Source organism: Rhineura floridana, chromosome 11, assembly GCF_030035675.1.
Source record: "Rhineura floridana isolate rRhiFlo1 chromosome 11, rRhiFlo1.hap2, whole genome shotgun sequence".
NCBI classification, from domain to species: Eukaryota; Metazoa; Chordata; class Lepidosauria; order Squamata; family Rhineuridae; genus Rhineura; species Rhineura floridana.
This window is the reverse complement of record NC_084490.1, coordinates 40,506,250-40,526,227: the sequence shown is the minus strand read 5'-3', so window position 1 is coordinate 40,526,227 and position 19,978 is coordinate 40,506,250. Positions and strand designations below refer to the sequence as shown.

Here is a 19,978-nt window from a genome sequence, read left to right as displayed (position 1 = left end):
AGGCAATCCAAGAGGTGTTTATGGGAGAGCTCAATAAGTCTCCTACCTTGTTTGTTAATAACCTTATCTTGGGAGACCCTGGCCATTTGAGCAGGTAGTAATAATTGACCATGATTAGATTCAGGCCCTTCTACAAGACCGGAACCCAGTCTAGCATTGAAATCCCCACATAGTATAATTCTATGAGAGGGGAATCGAAGTTCTAGCGATGTTATGTATTCCGAGAGATGATCCCAGACACAACCCGAATCTAACCTTTTGGCCATATGAGGGGGAAAATAAACATTTATAACAATAAGATCCCCCAAAATGGGGCCATGTAATCGAATGCCTTGAATATAGTGACCACAGTTTGGATTGAGAATCTGTATATCAACCGGGAGATCAACAGAAACAAAAATACAAAGACCCCCACTACCTCTCCCTTTATTATTGACTTTGGCCGCTGGAAGAGTGAAAACTCGATAACCATTTAAAAAGACTAGAGAATCTGATGTCGTCCAGGTTTCCTGCAGGCATATAATCTTAAATTGCTGGAGGAAGAGAGAGGGATCGTGCTCTGCAAATTTGTTAAACCAGCCCATTATATTCCATGACAAAAGCTGCAACTGTCAGTTGGAGTTCATTACTTCCGAATCAAGGCGGAGGTTACTATGACGATTCCGGCTTGATGTAGTTGGAGACGTCCTCGGCGGGACTGTAGGAAGGTTGATCGATAATTGAGGAATTGACCTCATTTGGTAGGCAGGCTGGACTTTTGGAAGAGGGAAGTTTGAATCAGTATTCTCCTCTTGGGTTTGACTTTGTCGGGAGGAAAGTCTCTGACTAATTGTTCATGAGAAGTAGAGAGTCTCAAAATAAGTTGCAGAAATCTGTCAATGATTTTGTTCCTTTCGGGGGCTGGCAGAAGATTGAAGGACTGCAATAGAACTTGTTCCTCCTCCAGTGGCAAATCTAGCTTCCAGGGTTCATGGCAATTTTCATCTCCAGCCGATGAGTGGACCTGACACAAGGGGGGGGACTTAAAATGTAGTCATCCTCTGAAGTGAAAAAAGGGGTCCTATTCGAATTCTGACAACACAATGGGTTGTTCATATTAATAAAGGGCTTAGTAATTGTTAAACCAGATTTAGGATTAGGATTATTACTGAAAGTAATCATCGGATCCAGGAGTTCATGGACTACAGGAGGGTCTCTTCTTAAGTGGTCTTGAGAGTCTAGCTCTATCAAAGGTTTGTTATTTAGCAAAAGAGGGATAATCAGTTCTGTATGAGATGGAGGGGGCTAGACTCATAGGAGGGGCTGAATTTTCAAAGAGTCTTGAAATAAAAATACCCGCCCTAGCCAAAGAGTCCTTATGTAACCACACCTGTTTCGTTACATCCAGGGAACAAAAAGTGACCACCGCACGAGCTTTGATATTATTATAGTAAAGATATTCCACGTGTTGTATTTGACCTGGGACTAAGGGGAATGCCAAAGCTTTATTTATGGTGTCAATAAAATGTTGTTTCCTATGTGATGGAAAAATATGACCCCACGGTTTTGGAAAATTTCCGAATACCAATTTACATCTTTTCAGTATTAGATTCCACTTATTCGTTAATGCTAAGGATTGTGAGTTTTGTGATGGATGTATACCCACAAGTACATCCTGCCACGGGTCCTGGAAAGGAATATTTCTTATAGGGCTCATAAGGTGAGTTGTATTAATTTCCTTGGCAGTAGGTCGAGGAAAAGAGGAGGATATTCCAGCATCGGTGGCTACTGTGGTATTTCCCTTCTTTGTATTATTTCCTTTTATCGAGCTGGTCTTTTTATCTCCCTCCTTTGTTATATTGTCCAATAAATGAAAGAGTCTTTTAAAGTTCATCCTGGATTTCGGGGTATACTTGGAGGACTTTATATTTTTTGACTTTTTTTGTTGAATGATCGGAGGTCTTTTTTTCTTGTTACATCTTTTCTTTTGGTTGAGAGTTTTAGAAGTTTTTGAAGGGATTGTCGGAAGAGTCTGAGTATAGGTTGGTTGCAGAGTTTGAATATTGCGATGTAAGGCAACTAGAGTTGATAGAAGGAGGTTGCATTCAGTTAGGAAGGTTTTAATATGCTCCAAATCTGTCGCCAGCATAGAAATCAGACCGAATAAAGACTCATCTCTAGACAGGTGTGCATAAACGCCTTCAACCTGAGCAGATTTTCTTGTTTCAGTCAAGGAATTTTCTGTATTAAGACTCACCACTGGGGGCTCAAACGTTTGAGTGTTTTGCTCCAGGGAGGATCTAAAAAGCAAGTTAGAAGACTCAGGAAGATGATTATCCAATAAAGCTTCTTGTTGGACTTGCACTGCCCCCTGATTGTCGGGACTTTTTGAAGATGGGAGGTGAGGTAGATTTTGGTAACCTGCCAATGTTAATTCAGTAGCCAGGTCCATCTCCTGGGGATCATTCCTAAGGCTATGTTGGAAAGCCTTTATAGGGAGGGACCACTCCAGTGGGGTAGAGGCAGCTTGTCGAGAATCCCATTCATCACATTGATGTGTTAGTGGGGAAAAAAAAGTTCGTTATTTTCAGCTGCCCTTTGATATCTTTAAGTGGGCTTTCAATCTGCCCAGATGTTAACGGCAATTCCGACTGTTGAGGATCTCGTCTTCTCTTTTTTCCCTTTTTTCCTTTTTTATTAGGTAGGCTCTCTAATGGGGGAGGAAATTCTAAAGTTTTCCTCTCTTTCCTAGTTAACACCATCTGGCTCAAGACGTTCAGTAGTGTTTGCAGTGAGATTGTTTGTTGTTAATCTAGCTGATAGTTTCTGCGGTTTCCAGAGTTTTCAAGGACATTACCAGCAGTAAGCTGTAAACATCTAACAGCTTGATTAGCGTCTATAATGTTAAGAGCATGATGATAATAAGCTATTATTACTAGTTGGAGGTTATTTGTTAAAAGGGAGTAAAAGGGAGTAAAAAGTCCAAGACGCAGAAAGAATCTCACCCTGCTTCGTCAGAGCCGGAACCCATGCTAAGCTAGATGGGCCAAGACAGATGCTAGTGTTCATATACTGCAGGGCAGGGCTGAGAGACGGTAAATTATGATACTATACTTTATTGCATAGCCTACTCTTGATATTGCAGGCTGGAGGTGGAGCTGTGGAAAGATTGTTAATACCAACCTTGCAATACAGTGCAGTGTTATTATCCTGATGGGTTGAGGCAGAGAAAGTCGTTTAAAAAACCCTGCATTGTAGTATAGCATTGTTCCCATATATTGGGGGGAGGGGATGGTGGCTGAGAGTGTCATACAATAGCCCTGCAATACAGTCTACTCCCTTTAGCCTCTTACTGCAGGGGTGAGTACTGAGAGAATGGCTTATGACATTAACTTGTAACATAGTCTACTATTGATGTTGCGGGTTGGAGGTGAGGCTGAGTGGTTAATGCCAACCCTGCAGTATATAGTAGTATCCCCATTTTGCAGGGGTCTGAGGTGAGACGTTTACAACACCCCTGCAATGTTGTCCAGTGTTATTGCTATATTTTGGTGCAGTAGAACTGAAGCTGCGAGGGTAGTTTACAACAACTCTGCAATGTAGTTTCCTTAGCCACTGTTATGTATTTAAAATATCTAATATACCATGGCTACCTGTATGTACAATAACCAGATTGTTAAATGGGACTTCAAAATGGTGCAGTGAGAATTAAAAAGCGCACATACACACCTGATCACTTTCTCTCAGTGACTGTTTTGGAAAGACAGTAAAAGTTGGATTCAGGAAATAAAAAATGGATCCTTTGAAATCCACCTGATTTTTACAAAATGGAAATAGACTGCCTTCAAGTCGATCCCAATTTATGGTGACCCTATGAATAGGGTCTTCATGGTAAGCAGTATTCAGAGGTGGTTTACCATTGTGTCCCGCTAAATCTGAGAGGCAGTGACTGGCCCAAGGTCACCCAGTGAGCTTCATGGCTGTGTGGGGATTCAAACCCTGGTCTCCCAGGTCATAGTCCAGCACCTTAACCACTACACCACACTGGCTATCATTTTTACAAAAGCTACCATCTGCACTTGTTTGGTATTACTATGATCTGGTTCATAAACTTACTGCATATTTAATTACAAGTTTTTTTCTGAAAAACTTGCCTCCTTCCTTTTTAGGGTCTTTGTTTTAAAATTACACAAAGGGGACATTTGTAGAGAAAACCCTTCTACAGTTCAGCCCATGGATCTGTGATTTGATAGCAGTTTTGTGGGTGTCCCATATAAAAATCATGCAAATTTAAAATCGTGTTTTTTTATTTCCTGGATCTGACTGTTACTTAGACCGGCTGTTTTGCAGTTCTAGCAAAAAATATTCCCCACACCATAGCTTGCAGTAAAAGCAAATCTAATTAAATTCCCACCTTTATCAAACCACTGCCAAGGCAGTGTTCAACTGAATGTAGCTTTGTTGTGCTTTATTAACTTTCAAGTTGCACTTGTGTATCTCTACTGTATGAAAAGGAGACCAAATCAAACAGGAAACTGTACAGACGTATCATTATTATTATTACATAATTGGGGGGGGTGCCATAAGTTACTCTACAAGTTTCTATCTCTATGTTCTGCGCCTACTGGCTGAGCTGTTTACAGCTGTAGAACGTCACTGCAGCGCCGGCAGAGTACGAAAGGCCCTTTCATGTGCGGAAAGGCTGCCCCTACTGAGCGTGATGACATCACGTCACAGTCGCCTTAGCCACTAACGCCGCACCCCACGGCTTTTCCCTCCGTAGTAACCGGGTGGAAGGGAGCAAATAATAATTTTTTTAAAAAAAGAAAAAACCCACCAAGTGTCTGAAGACGTGGCAGGTAAGTAGAGAGAAAATAATAAAACCGAGAAGGAAAAGAAAGCAAAAACGGCTAACAGAGATCCCAGGCCGCTCCTCCTTCAGGGTCGTTGGATGTGAAGGAAGAGAAGGGGGCGGGGCTGAGGCCTAGCACGGCTCTAGAAGCCTGATTTGGACCTGATTTTTTTCCTTTTTTTTTCTTTACTAGGCGACCTGATCTCTCTGTCTCCAGCCACATCCATTGGCCCTGACCAAAGGTTAATAGGTAGGTGATATTCTTGGAAGTCTAACGTGGGGTGGGGTGCGGTGGGGGACACAGTCAGGCTCGGCAGCTTATGACCACTCTAATTTGTAGTTGCTCAGTACCTTTCAGTGATACTTTTAAATGGCAAATTTACTGAAATCCAATCACTATCATTACCGTTTAAACGTGGATATTTCTAAGTACATAACACTGACTACAGAAACTACACTGCAGAGTTGTTACAAACTGCTCTTTCAGCGTCAGTCCCACAGCACCACAATATGACAATAACACTGGACAACATTGCAGTATCCCCTGCAAAATGGGGATATTACTACACTATATTGCAGGGTTGACATTAACCACTCAGCCTCACCTCCAACCTGCAACATCAATGATAGACTACATTACAAGCTAATGTCATAAGCCACTCTCTCAGTACTCACCCCTGCAATATGAGACTAAGAGTAGAAGACTGTATTGCGGACTATTGCATGGCACACAGCTACCATCCCCTCCTCCCACTATGTGGGAATAATACTAGACTACATTGCAGGGTTTTTTAAACGACTTTCTCTGCCTCAACACATCAGGATAATAACACTGCACAGTATTGCAAGGTTGGCATTAACAATCTTTCCACAGCTCCACCTCCAGCCTGCAATATCAAGAGTAGGCTATGCAGTAAGGTATAGTATCATAATTTACCGTCTCTCAGCCCTGCCCTGCAGTATATGAACACTAGCATCTGTCTTGGCCCATCTAGCTTAGCATGATCTTCAGTGACTAACAATAGCTCTCCAGTGTTTCAGATTAGAGACTTTCACAGTCCTACTTGGAAATGCCAGGGATAAAACCAAGGGCCTTCTGCATGCAAAGCAGATGTTCCACTTCTGAGTTAAGCTCGAGATCAGTAATAGTGGATTATATTTTAGGGCTACCATAAACCACTCTTTCTAAGCCACCAGAGCACACATATTGCCCCACACCACAAGAATATTGGGATTACTACTACAAACTATTTGCAGGAGCAGCACATTTTTATTTTTATTTTTAAATTACTTCCCAACACTAATAAAGCTAGAAAAAGCATCACCTGCTGATGTTGTATGTATTAGAAAGCATCATACTGAGCAGCAATCACAGGTATTCTGCATTTCTAGAGTAGTTCTAGATTTTATGTCTTCTAACAGCAGCTCTCACCTTTATCCTGCTAGCTGGAAAGGAAAACAATGGTATCAAAACTAACTGGAAGTCTTTTCTTCAGAAATGGGAAATGTCAATGTAAAGATGTTTAAATCTGCATATTCATGTGCTATGCTGATGCCCTAACATGGCTATGGACATCAGAGATAAGAATACAAGCCTATGACTGTCATTGTAGTATGCGCATGTGGTATAACTATAGAAAAGCTGACAAGAACATCCTACACACCATACATTAAAGTGCATTTAAAGCACATGACTTTCCCAAAGAATCTTGGGACCTGTGGTTAATCTGGTTACAGATCCCAGCACCCTTAACAGACCACAGTTTCTAGGATTATTTGGGGGATGTCATGTGCTTTAAATGTATGGTGGTTACACAACCTTACTTGCATGATGGATAAGGGTGGTAACATAGATCCAGTGACAAAACTTGCTTCTAATTGTTGTTCTGACCTGAGTATTAATCAGAAAAGAAGAAAATAAACGGGGTACAGAATGAGCCATAGTGCAACTGTGTTCAGGAGAGGGAAAACATACATATATTGCAGGCCTCCAGATATATCTGAAACCATGCAGGGTTTTTTGTTTTTTTTAAAGGAAGAGATTTGCCAGGTTAGTCTTACAGCAGCATTTTTTATTTTTTATTTTGCTATTTCCAGAGGGGTAGTATTGTTAGCTCTTGGAGGAAAAGCAACAAAGAGTCTTGTGGTACCTTAAAGATTAACACATTTATTATGGTATAAGCTTTTGTGGACTATTTTATTTATTTATTACATTTATACCCCTCCTTTCTTTTCTTGATAGAAACCCAAGACAGCTTATATATGCTTCCCAGGCAGTCTCCCTTTCTGGCACTGACCAGACCTGATCCTGCTTAGCTTCAGCAGGGTGCTGGCTTTCAGATGAAAGCTTATGCCATAATAAATACTGTATATTCCGGCGTATAAGATGACTGGGCGTATAAGACGACCCCCAACTTTTCCAGTTAAAATATAGAGTTTGGGATATACTCGCCGTATAAGACTACCCCTGCTTATGACATGCAGGTACTTAGCAGGAAAACTGTCACTTATAAACTTATAAATATTAATATTTGGATTGTCCAGTTGTTTTGTTTTTGTGTCTAGGAATTACCACCAAAAACTGGGGAAAGATGTGAGAAATCTTTTTTTTTAAAGCAACATTAAATGCCTAGACTCTAGTTTCCAACACTATGGAGTATTTATTGATTGATTAAGAGAATTTATATCCTGCCCTTTTGCTGTTAAAAACAGAGCTCAGCACAGCTTACAAATATAGTAAAAACAATAAAAATACACAATCAGAGAAAAACAAGCCAAAATGTCAGGAAAAGGAGTCTTTCACACCACATGCTCAGTTCTAAATAGTGTTGCAGCAAGTTTTACAAGTTCCTCCAGTATTCCACTGGTGCAGGCACTCAGACATTCAAAGTACAGTATGTTTCTTAGGTTTTATAAAAGCAGAGCTTTGCTTAACTCAAAATTTCTTCTCCCTTTGATAACCACATCTACACAGGTTCCATCTCCATACTCAAAATGAAACTGAGCCTGGAAGTGTACAACAACCCCACACATACCTTGCTAATTCGATTATCAATGCCAGGATGTCTGTCTTATCGACTACTCTCCTACTCCCCCCCCCACACACACACACCAGGCATCATGAAAGACCCAGTCCTGGGCTCAGAAAGAAAATAAATATCTGGTCCTCTTCAAAGTATTGATAAGCCTCTTGTTTTAATTGAAATAATAATTATAAATTCTTGTTCTTATCACTAATGGGAGTTAATTATCTTGCATATGCTGCTGTTGCTTCTATGGCTGTAATGGAGTGAGGTTAAAGATAAGTGAAATGCAAATAGGAAAAAAAAACACAGAAGGCAGTAACACTTTCCTAAATGTAATACCATACCAACCACAACAAGATTCCTATAAGGCAAAAAACTAAGCATCTGACAACCAGTCAGGATTCCTAACCAAAAACCAAAAATATGATAAATGAAGAAATATTTATATAAGCATAACTATCAAATATATTTATTATTTACACAAACTGTAAAGATATTTATAGTGCAATCCTAAATTTATTTATTCAGAAGCAAGTCCCAGCGTATTCAGTGGGGCTTACTCAAACAGGGACAGAAATGCAACCTCAAGTGATAAGCAACTTCATTCACATAACCCAAAATTCCGAATCATGCCACTTTACACTGTTTTGCAACTGTTTATACTTGTTTTTATGGTTATTGGATTTTAAATGGCTTTATTTCTTGTTGTGAGCTGCCTTGGTTTCCAACCCTACCTCACAGGGGTGTTGGAAAGACTCCATACACACACGCACACACTGCAGATGTATAAATACATACAGCCCATATAATAGTTTATTGTCAAACCAATTGGTCATTGCAGAAAAATCAGTATTAGTTTTTTAAAAATCAGTATTAGTTTCCTACAGAATAAAAACTGCAATACCTAAGTAAGCCCTGCCTACTTGCTTTAAAATAGGACTGGGGGGGGGGGCAGAAAGAGAACACAAACACAATTCTTTTTTACATTCACTCCAAAGTCCCATTGATTTTCAGCACATTCATAATCATGTCTACTCAAAAGTAATTCCTACTGAATTCAATAGGATTTACTCTGGACATATGGGATTAGCACTGTTTTTACCCCCAAAAGCAACTATTGGGAAGGTTTTCAAAACACTGCCCAGGATCTGACTCCTACACACAACAGGGGGAAAAACTGAAATGTATATACCTACCCAATTTATGAGATTTTCAGATAAACAGGAGGGGAAACCACCATTTTCTGGCCTCGCAATGAAGTTTTGCAGACACTGCCACCAAACAAACACTTCACTGATTGGCTGAAATCCTGAACGGGCGGGGTTAAAGCTACGAAGTGCTATACAGTAGTTTAAAAAAAGATTTAACTGGGGGGGGGGTGCCTGACGTTTTTATATATATCTCGAGAACCGCACCACCTAGAAACTTAATTTTTTTTTTAAATGAAAGCTGAGAATCCGGGCCACCTAAGGGGCTAGCCGGGCGCCGGGTGGCATGCTTAGAATCCGGGTAAAACCCGGCTATCCGGGCAATATGGCAACCCTAATAAGACGACCCCCGACGTATAAGACGACCCCCGACTTTGGAGAAGATTTTCCAGGGTTAAAAAGTCGTCTTATACGCCAGAATATACGGTATGTTAATCTTCAAAGTGCCCCAAAGTCTTTGCTGTTTTGGTAGATACCTGAGCCTTTGGAAGAATTCTGTGTAATTTGGAAGCATAAATGTGCCTTTTTTAAAAACAAGCCCTGTGGGGAGCACCAGTCCACATCATCTTGCATCAAAATAACAATAAATCTGTTTATGGTGCCACAGAGCTGAGTATTTTTTTTTTCTGTAGCAGACTGATAAGGCTACCCGTCTAGAATTTGTCTGCACAACAAGGGAGACTTACTATGTTCTATGGACCTCTTGAGGGCATATGGTTCTTCCTTATTTTATAGAAAAAGGTCTAGCTTGTCCTGCATCCTGTTCTCACAGTGGCCAACCCAGTGGTGGGAGGTGGCTCCATAGTGGGGCAGTGGAATCCATTCTGGGTTTTAGTCTGAACTTTCAGTGAATGCCGGAGAGAATTCCACTGCTTCATTCACATGGAGCCACCACTGAGCCAACCAGATGTCTATGTGGGAAGCACACAAGCAAGACACGCTCCTCACTTGTGATTTCCAGCTGCTGCTGTAAAACATACCACCTCCACAATGGAGATGATACACAGCAATTACAGCTAGTAGCCATCACTTGTCCACACTCACAAAATAAAACAAAATTATCATGGTGTGTGTGTGTGAAGAAGCTTACAGTGCAATCTTATATATGCCTACTCAAATGTAACCCCCATCCAGTTTAACAGGGCTTCAAAGTATAGAATAGAGCTGCAACCTTAGTTGAGCTACAGCTTGTTTTTCATTAGCAGAACTCAACTGTGCAACATATATCGCACACAGCAGAGCATGTGTAGAGTACTATCCCAAAACCGAAAAACTGTTCCAACCATGGTACTGGAAGACATAAGAAACGTGTTTATATTAAGCCAACCACTCCTTCCCCTTTCAGTAATGTTCATAAGCACATCAAGCCACAGAGGTTGCATTCGCATCTGCAGTCCCTGTCGCCAGTTCCGGAGCGAGGGCATTGCGCGGAACTTCTTTCCCCCGAGAAACCAAACGGCGACAGGGCAAAGTTCTACAAAGTTATCATCCCTTCTCGCTTCCTCTCCCGCCTTTCTTTCGCCTTCAGGTTAAGGCCCATGCGCAGGTTTACACAATTTGCGTACCTTACGAGAGGTGGAAAGGGAAAACACGAGCGTTAAGCTCAGCAGGAAAGCGAGGTGGGCCTCGGGAACGTCGTAGTAACAACACTGGTTTCAGGTACTCTGGGCTGGGGTCTGAAGGGCTCATGGAGGGAGAACAGCCGCCTTAAGACATTTACCTTGAAAGAGTAATTCCTTTTCACAACGGGAGCGAGGGGAGGGGGTCTTAACGCTATTTGAAGCAGCCCTTTGCTCCTGTTTCAACAGAAGGGTAAATATATCACACACACACCGTGTGTACACTCAAACTTAAGGTCAATATTGGAGGGGGGGGGCATTAATAAGAGGGGTAATAGGAGCCCACCTGGCCCTCTTCTTGAAGGGTAGACTGCTTTTGTCGTCCTCCCAGCCTTGTGGCTAATTCTTAAGCAAATAAAAAACCGCCGGGCAGCTTCATTCTTTCAAGGGATAGACAGCGTATGTGGTCGCCGCCTCCCCCACCCGGCCTGGTCTAACTGGGGCGAATGTCTTCCACCATTTTGCGTTCCTTGGAAATTTACAGGATTCTGAATTCGCACCACAATCGCCTTTTTGCTTCCTAGGAATGGTCTCGAAATGATACTGTTTTGTAAGCTGTTCATAGCTGTCTCTGTCACATTGAAAGATTTTTATTTTGCTGTCTTTCATTGTTGATCTTATGTATTGTACTTTTATTATTGTCAGGTTTGTAAGCTGCTCAGGGAATATTTGTTGATGAATGGTGTATAAATAAAAGGGGGGTTTACAAGCAATGTTGAAAAGTTGGTCTCTAAGGTTGTGGCATGGGTTCTTTATCTTGATGGGGAAAGATGTGCATGTGTGTGAGAGATATAATGTGCATCAGGAGAGAACAAGTATTTTTTTATATATAGCATTGGGCTAGGGAAATACTGATGAAAATAGTTCATATTTTTCTCTCTTTTATAGTAACTCTAGGAGTTCCTGCAGCCAGGTGTGGGAATTTTTTTGCCTTTCTGATAAAAGAACTGCAAAATCTTATGTGCCAAATCTCCTATGTGCTTAAAAATCTGATAGTTTTTTTTTTTTAAACCTGATGGCAGGGTTGATAAAAACCAATGATTTTTTTTAAAATGGGTTTTTTAAATTTAAATCATTTTTTTTACTTTAAATTGTATTATTATTATTTCCATTTATAGACGGCTTACTATCTAAAAGATCTCAAAGCGATTTACAATACAATACAGAAGGTACAATAAAAGCATATCAAATTAATTTACAAAGCAAAATACATAAACAATATCCATATCCATATGCATGTTGTTGTTATGTGCCTCCAAGTCGACTACGACTTATGGCGACCCTATGAATCAGCGACCTCCAAGAGCATCTGTCCTTTGTTCTTCCTCAGTAGCTTGGTGAGTGCCTTCTGACCTGGGGGGTCTCATCTTCCAGCACTATCTCGTGTTGCATTTTGGATACACACTGTATAAAAGTCAGAATTCACCAAGGGGATTTTATTCTCCTATAGGAATTAATAAAAGACATGCTTTTGCCATATTGCGCCCTTATTTTCCATCTCATTGAGAAACATTGTTCTGCCCAATAACTACCAGCCCCTCTGGAAATTCTAGGCATTTAATATTTTGGGCAAGTGATCTTGTTCCTTCCATGAGTACAGAGCCTAACCATTGTATTTTGTACATTTGACTTTTGCCAATTGTAGTACTGCACTAACAGTTAGGGAGTTTTTCCGAATGTTCAGTTGAAATCTGGCTTCCTGTAACTTGAGCCCATTATTCTGTGTCCTGCACACTGGGATGATCAAGAAGAGATCCCGGCCCTCCTGTGTATGACAACCTTTCATGTACTTGAAGAGTGCTATCATATCTCCCCTCAGTCTTTTCTTCTCAAGGCTAAACATGTCCAGTTCTTTCAATCTTTTCTTACAGGCCTTTGTTTCCAGTCCCCTGATCATCCTCGTCCTCTTAACTTGTTCCAGTTTGTCTACATCCTTCTTCAAGTGCCGTGTCCAGAACTGGACGCAGTACCTAATGAGACCTCACCAGTGCCAAATAGAGAGGAACTAGTACTCCACGTGATACTTCTGTTAATGCAGCCTAAAGTTGATTTTGCCTTTTTTGCAGCCACATCACACTGTTGGCACATACTCAGCTTGTGATCAACAACAATTCCAAGATCCTTCTCACATGAAGCATTGCAGAGCCAAGTATCCCTCATCTTATAATTGTGCACTTGGTTTCTTTTTCCTAGATGTAGAACTTTGCACTTACCCATCTTAAATGTCATTCTGTTGTTTTCAGGCCAATGCTCCAGCCTGTCAAGATCACTTTGAATTTTGTTTGTGTCCTCCAGGATATTAGCTATCCCTCCCAATTTTGAATCATCTGCAAATTTGATAAGCGTTCCCTACACCTCCTCATCCAATTGGCTGCACTTTGTGGGGGGACAGGGTGTCGTATCACAAATTTCCTAGAAGTCACTAGGGAGATGTGGCTCATCCCCCTCCCCATAATGTCTAGTTAGGCCCTCAGTTGCCCTCTCACCCTTCCTTGCTTGTGTGTGGGAGAGATAGGAGCTGCATGAAGGAAAGACAGGTTATGAATGTAACACTAGCATACAAATACAAATCTACAGCTGAGTTAACTCTGCATCACAGATTCTAGCAGCTTGGTTTTGGGGGAATCCTTTTTGTTGTTACTATGTAAAACAGTTGCAAGTCAAAAACTCTTGCCAACCTAGTGTAACCATCAAGCAGTTTATCAATAGGTCCAAATCTACCTTTTACTTACCCCTTACATGCCAGTCTACTGGCAGGATTGAAAGGCAAAGGCAGTGTTCCTTCTTCACAGCAGTATATATATTACTTTGGATTTAAAGGACAAGAGGACAGTTGACAGAGATTACAACATGGCTAAGGCTATTTTATTTATGTACTTGGGGAAGCAATGTTGTGTAGGCTTTCTTGGGAGTAAGCCCGTTGAACACAGTGGAATTTACAGTTGCGTAAATATGGGCTCAGTCTGCTTTTCAAGCCAAGCACCTAATGCATTGATTCCTGTGGCTGAATTGGGAGTTGAATGCAGGTCTTCCAGATGTAACTTTTAGTGTTGTTATTGTTTCTTTTCCACAACTTCACTGGTGTGTTGGTGAAATTGACAATAATTTTATAGAGGAACAGGTCTGCAAGGCACCAAAGAAGACATATAATCCACCCCAATCAAGAGTTATCCACCCTACAAACCTCCACAGAGCAGCCTACACAGTTCAGGCCACAGGCCATTGCAGTAGGTGTGTTGTGCAAATGAGCCAGTTCACAGCCACTTTAAAAACAAACAAGCCAAGAGCACAAAAGCAAAGTACAGTAGGACCCCGCTTCTCAGCGTTCCGCTAGTACGGCGTCAGCGGGGGGCGATCAGCTAGAGGGGGAACTGGAGCTCCATGCACTCCAGCTGATCGTGCCGGAGTAGGGGAAGATCAGCTGTAGCGCTACAGCTGAACTTCTCTTCTGGCGCGATCAGACTCCCCCGCTTGAGCTGTTCACTGTGGAGGAGGGGAAGATCAGCTGTAGCGCTACAGCTGATCTTCTCCTCTGGGGCGGTCAGACTCCTGCACTCCAGCTGATCGCAGAGGAGGGGAAGATCAGTTGTAGTCTGCTACAGCTGATCTTCTCCTCTTCTGGCACGATCAGACTCCTGCTCGAGCTGATTGTACCCAAGGAGGGGAAGATCTAATTTTCTCCTCCTCTGGTGCGATCAGTAGGTTAGGTTCCAGACCCCCGAGCTACAGTTGATCCGCTTTTCAGCGGTTTTCGCTTTCCGGCGGGGGTCTGGAACCTAACCTGCCGTATAAGTGGGGCCCTACTGTAAATTTGCTAACTAGTGGACATGGATCTATCAGACTGAGTTTTCCTGTCAGCAGGCCCGGCGCCAATAGGCAGCTAGGTCAGGCATAGGCCCACAAGCCCCTGCAGCTCAGAAGGGCCCCTGTGTTGTGGAACTCTGTGATATGCCCCAGCATTGGGTTGTAGGGCATGATTTGCACTCTGGGGTAAGGGGTTGACATGTGCTGTAAATTATGGTCTGCGACTTGATGCTGGCACAGATCGTGGAGTGGGAGGTCCACCTTCCCAGACAACACCCTCCCAATTCAGCCAGCACAGACTTAAGTAGTAGCGCACTGATGTGACAACAAGGGAGGTGGGGTGGCTGGGCCTATTTAAGGCCACAGCGGCTGCATGGGAGAGCGTTGGTGCCTGAGGGCCTGTTCATGCTTGGTGCTGGCCTTGCCGGCTAGGCTAAGAAATTCATTGGGTGTCCTTGAAGTCGCAGCCTACTCCAAGTAGCTGCATTGATCTCTAGAGAAAGAACAGGGCATTTTGAATTTAAAAACAAAGGAGCAAAAGGAGCATGCAGCACATGTAAATTGAAGGGGCCATGCAAACAATAATCATGCATATTTACAAAGTAAGGTACAGTAGGGCCCCGCTCATACAGCAGGTTAGGTTCCAGACCCCCGCCGAAAAGTGAAAACCACCGAAAAGCGGATCAGTTGTAGCACAGGGGTCTGGAACCTAACCCACTGATCTTCTGGAGGAGGAAAAGATCAGCTGTAGCGCACTACAGCTGATCTTTCCCTCCTCCGTTGCAATCAGCTAGAGCGGGGGAGTCTGATCATGCCAGAAGAGAAGGAGATCAGCTGGAGTGCTCTACGGCTGATTTTCCCCTCCTCCAGCGAGATCAGCCCCCCCTCCAGCTGATCGCCCTGCGTGCGCCATATTAGCGGAACACCAAAAAGCAGAGCGCTGAGAAGCGGGGCCCTACTGTATCTTGCTGCTTCTGTTCATCATTTTATTCTCCATCTCCCAATAGGGCTGTTGTTTCCTGTTTTTATACCTGCAAATACAGGATGTCTTCTTTTTTGTTCTCCCTCCCCCTTAGCTTTTTCAGGAGGACTGTATGACTGCAGTCCTTACACACCTGATTTTCACAACTGCATATGGGCTCCTACTGGGAGGAAGGGCAGGACATAAATCTAATAATAAATAAATAAACAAAGTGCATATGTCAACACAATTCATATCTCCACTGCAAAAATATATGTTAGACATGAATGTGTGCATACATTGCAGAACTTAAAAGAGCAAAAAATATCTTTAACAGTTGTAGAACAGAATCCTACATGGGCTGCATTTTTCCTTGCAGAATTTATACAAAAATAGACCTACTGTGTACTGCTTCTACGATATTGTCATGCATAGTATTAAACAATGTCCTCAGATTTCAGCAGCTTGAGGCTTATAGTTTGATTCCTGAAGAAAAAAGTCAACTGATTATTGCGCTTGGGGTGCTTTTTAGTCCTAGCCAAAATAATAAATTTTGGGGTAAAAAAATAACAAAGGAACATGGGAAGCTGCCCTGTACTAAGTCACATTCTTAGTCCATCTAGTTCAGTATGGTCTAAACTGACTGGCAGCAGCCATCCAGGATTTTAGACAGGGAGTCTCTCCTAGCCCTGACTGGAGATGCTGGAAATCAAATCTGGGACCTTTTGTATGCAAAGCAGATGCTCTACCACTGAGCTATGACCCTTCCCCAAACAATAAACTGATCCAATGAAGTAGATGTTATCTTTCTGAAAACCAAAAAGAGCCTAAGTTATAAAATACCCCAAGAAGTCTCTTGGTTTTTGTCATGGAGATGGTGTTTTTGTCTCATCCAATACCAAGTATTGATGTAAAAAAATTTTTTTTCATAAAAAAATTGGTCCAAGGGAGCAAGCGTAGGGGTCAATCCAAACCCCTGGCTGTCAGTGGCAGGGCCTGATAGAACAACATAGCCACTGCTGCTACCACAGTTCTGCCACTCATGCTGGCCAAGGCAGAAGGGAGGCAGGGAAGAATACCTGTTAGCCATGCCACCTCCCAGTCTGGCACAACAAAGAGACCCAGATTGGGCCTATTGCCATCACATGACAGCAGCAGGCTAGCAGAGCCAGCAGATCTTGTGCCAACCCAGGGACCACAATCTTGCCTGAAAAGCCCCATTTAGGAGGTTTCTGCTGGATATCACTGACAGAGATGCTGCCAACAGTAGTTTCCTCCCATCTGCTGTTTGGGCAGATGCATTGGGATGCTGCTTAACAGTAGAATTCCCCCAACAGCAGTGACCAACAGGATTGGGTGGGGTGACACATCTGCCCCATTCATACCCCCTCCAGTACAATGAATTGGAGGGTTGAATTGCTCTGTTAAGTGTCTGTCTTCGAACATGCATGCATGAATTTGTTCTGGGTCATTTTACTGCCCTGAGATAGATTGGAATTTGGCTTAGGATAGTAAAATGTCCTGAGAAGCTTTTTTGTATAAGTTTTTTTTTACTTTTGGTTTAAGATTAGCCATTTTGGAAAGTGAGCAGGGGTAAATGTTCATGATAGAAAGCCTAGGCCTAATTAAATAGAGGCTCTTGCTCACACTTTGATTGTCCCAGGCTTTAATGGAAAAATGTGTTGCTGACATTTTAAAGAAAAATATTTTTCTCAGAAGATTCATCTCTAAAAACAAAACATCTAATGCATAAAGTTGCCACATTTTATTGGTGTCAGCCATACAGATATTATTATGCAGATCGCAATTAATTGTATTACAGACATTTAAATGTATTTATGGTTATTTACTCTGACTTTAGATCTTATCTTTTTTTGGAGAATTGTAATGATTAAACAATAAAAATGAATTGAACAGAACTTGATAGTAAGCCGTTAACAGTGGCAGTCTGATGAAATATCTGCACTGGAGTAATCTTGGGTTTTATTTGTATACTTGCAAATCGTTATCAATTTTCATCTTTTAAAAGTAGGTGCTTCTGGGAAACACTATAGTATCTTTCAACTGCCATGATGAACATTTTTGAATGGCATAATTTAAAAAAAAAATCTATTTGTGAACTATTTGTCTTTCTAAATCAGATTTTGCTATCTAATTCTGTGTTGGTTGCCTATGAAGTTTTGTTTATATAAAGACTTGTTTTGCCTATCTTTGAAATGGGCAGAGATTTTATACTTAGTATGTAATTTCATCTTCATCAGACAGGTTGCCAGCACCATGAATTGGAACAAAGGTGGCCCCGGCACGAAGAGGGGCTTTGGTTTTGGTGGCTTCTCAATATCCACTGGGAAAAAAGAAGAGCCAAAACTCCCTCAACAGTCCCATAGTGCTTTTGGAGTCCCTGGTTCTTCAGCTGGGTTTGGAAAGACACCACCCCCTCAGCTGCCTTCTTTTTACAAGATTGGATCAAAGCGAGCAAACTTTGATGAGGAAAATGCGTAAGCTGCCTACTTTTTGCCCATGTATACCCATTAGATGTGCTTCCCAAAGTGTTATGTGGAGATCTTAATAAGATGAACATGGCAATAATACCTGACAGTATGTGAAAAGACGTGCACCAGTTGATAGCATAAGCCATTTCACAGCCAAGATCTCAAGGGCAGGTCTGGCCAGAGTCTGGTTGCATTACAGCATCTATATTAGGCTGCCAGAAAACCTGCAGTGGATCTTTTGGAAATGGAGTCTTCTCAGTGGCATAAACAAGGCTTCCCTTTCTGGGAACGCTGAATATCTGATTAATGGAGGAGGGGACCATTTCAAGCTGTGTCTCATCTCTGGGTGCTCAATATTGAGTTTAGTTTCTTTTCCTTGCCTCAGTCCATGTGCAAAGCTATTTCTGCAAAACTGTCTATTTTGCTGCCATCCCCCAGCCACATCTTCTTCCTGGAACTCAACAGCTGGTGCTAAAGAGTCTTTGTAGTCCCAGTCTGCACCCCTCAGCCTGAGACTAGAGCAGCAAGGAAAGTTTAGTGTACAGGAGGGTGGGTTTTGTGGAGTGGAAGAACTGTGGTAGGTTTAATTCTGGTATTGAAAACCAGAATTCCTAAGTTGAGCATGTGCTCAGACACCTCATTCCTTAATTCTAAGTATGTGCCTTGCATATGTGATAAGGGGGAAAAAGGAGGGAGAGTTGTGAAAAAAATGTTTATCAGTTCGTTGCGAAAGATAGGAGAAAATGTGTCTGATAGAGGTGTTGGGGCTTATCCATTTGGGAGATATGCTGTCATCTTGCTTGCCCTGCTCCTTGTTTGTAAGTGTGAAGGGAGGGTTCAAGCTGAAGTCGCTCATTCATATTTGGAAGGAAAGACACTCTGCACGTGTTCAGTGACACATACTGTAACTCCTTAATTTTAAGAGTAGAGGAGGAACAGGTCCCAATTTCCTAACAAAAAGCACACTGCTGCAGATGCTTAGCCTCTCTCTCTCATCTGTCTCTAGAGATGGTGAGAAATTTGATTCAGTTCATATTTAAAGCTGAATCTTAACAAATTCTCACTCTCCAAAACAGTATGAGAATGGAAACACAGTCCTTTGAAATTTGCACATATCTGAATTTTGTGATGCAGTTCTCCAACAGAATAATGTTTACAAATATGCACACAGTATGGGAAAGTGTGCATAAAAATAAATATTAGTGCATTATATTAGGAGAAATTGCTTGCAAAATTGTATATAGTCAAAACTGATACAAAAATGTTTATTGGGAGAAATTCTCACTAAAAAGCTGAACAATTTTCATGAGGATTTTTTAAAATAGCAAATTTCTGAAGAAAAATGTGCAGAACTGGATTTAAGATTCAGAAACAAAGAACTGAAATTGACAGGTTTTTCCATACCTGTCTGTCTCTGTTCCACACGTGTTCTTATGCACAAGAATGTTTTTGTTCTCTCTTGTGAATTGCTGGGTACATGCAGCTCTCTCTCTCAGATGCAGTTTCCAGTTCCTGTCCACTCTCCATTACATGTCATCCTCCCCATTAACCCAGTGTGTGCTTACATCCCTGAGGTCTTTCACCACTGCTTACCCATCTCCCTTTGCAGCTGTATTTGTTATTTTCATTTTGGCCTTCTGGAGCTTTCCATGCTTCAGCTCCCCTGATTTTTGCAGGTAGCAAGCCTTTATGCTCACCAAAACAAAAATGTCTCCTCTTCCCATAGTTGCAGGTAGTATAGTGATCATCATTACCTGATGTAACTTCATATCATTTGGCACTCTTGAGCCCTTGACTTTCTCCTGTATTTCCCCAACTTGCATTTCTGTACATTCCACCCCTGTTGGATTGTGTGTTTTTCTTATGTATTGTAGGGGCCTTGTATGGTCTCACCCAGTCCTTCCCAGCACAAGGCACGTTGTCATTCCCTGTGTTGCAAAGAACCATTTGTTTTTTTGCTCTTGGATCTAAAACCATATATAGATTCTGCACTTATTGTGAAAACTGTGTCACTTATTCTGGGGCCCCCACCCCAAA

The 19,978-nt window shown here is 41.9% G+C and overlaps 1 protein-coding gene across 2 annotated transcripts in view; it reads left to right on the top strand.

Annotated features, from left to right (window-relative positions):
• The window catches only part of DDX42 (DEAD-box helicase 42), a 47,275-nt gene that overhangs the window by 5,796 nt on the left and 21,501 nt on the right, over nt 1-19,978 (top strand). Inside the window, exons 1-3 of one of the 2 annotated variants that reach the window (XM_061588289.1) lie at nt 4,664-4,838; nt 5,025-5,081; nt 17,711-17,947. In XM_061588289.1, coding sequence (XP_061444273.1) covers nt 17,727-17,947 — 221 coding nt within the window. In that variant the 5' untranslated portion in view covers nt 4,664-4,838; nt 5,025-5,081; nt 17,711-17,726. Of the gene's footprint in view, nt 1-4,663; nt 4,839-5,024; nt 5,082-17,710; nt 17,948-19,978 lie in introns of those variants that run through there. The other variant, XM_061588290.1, reaches the window with a different exon arrangement.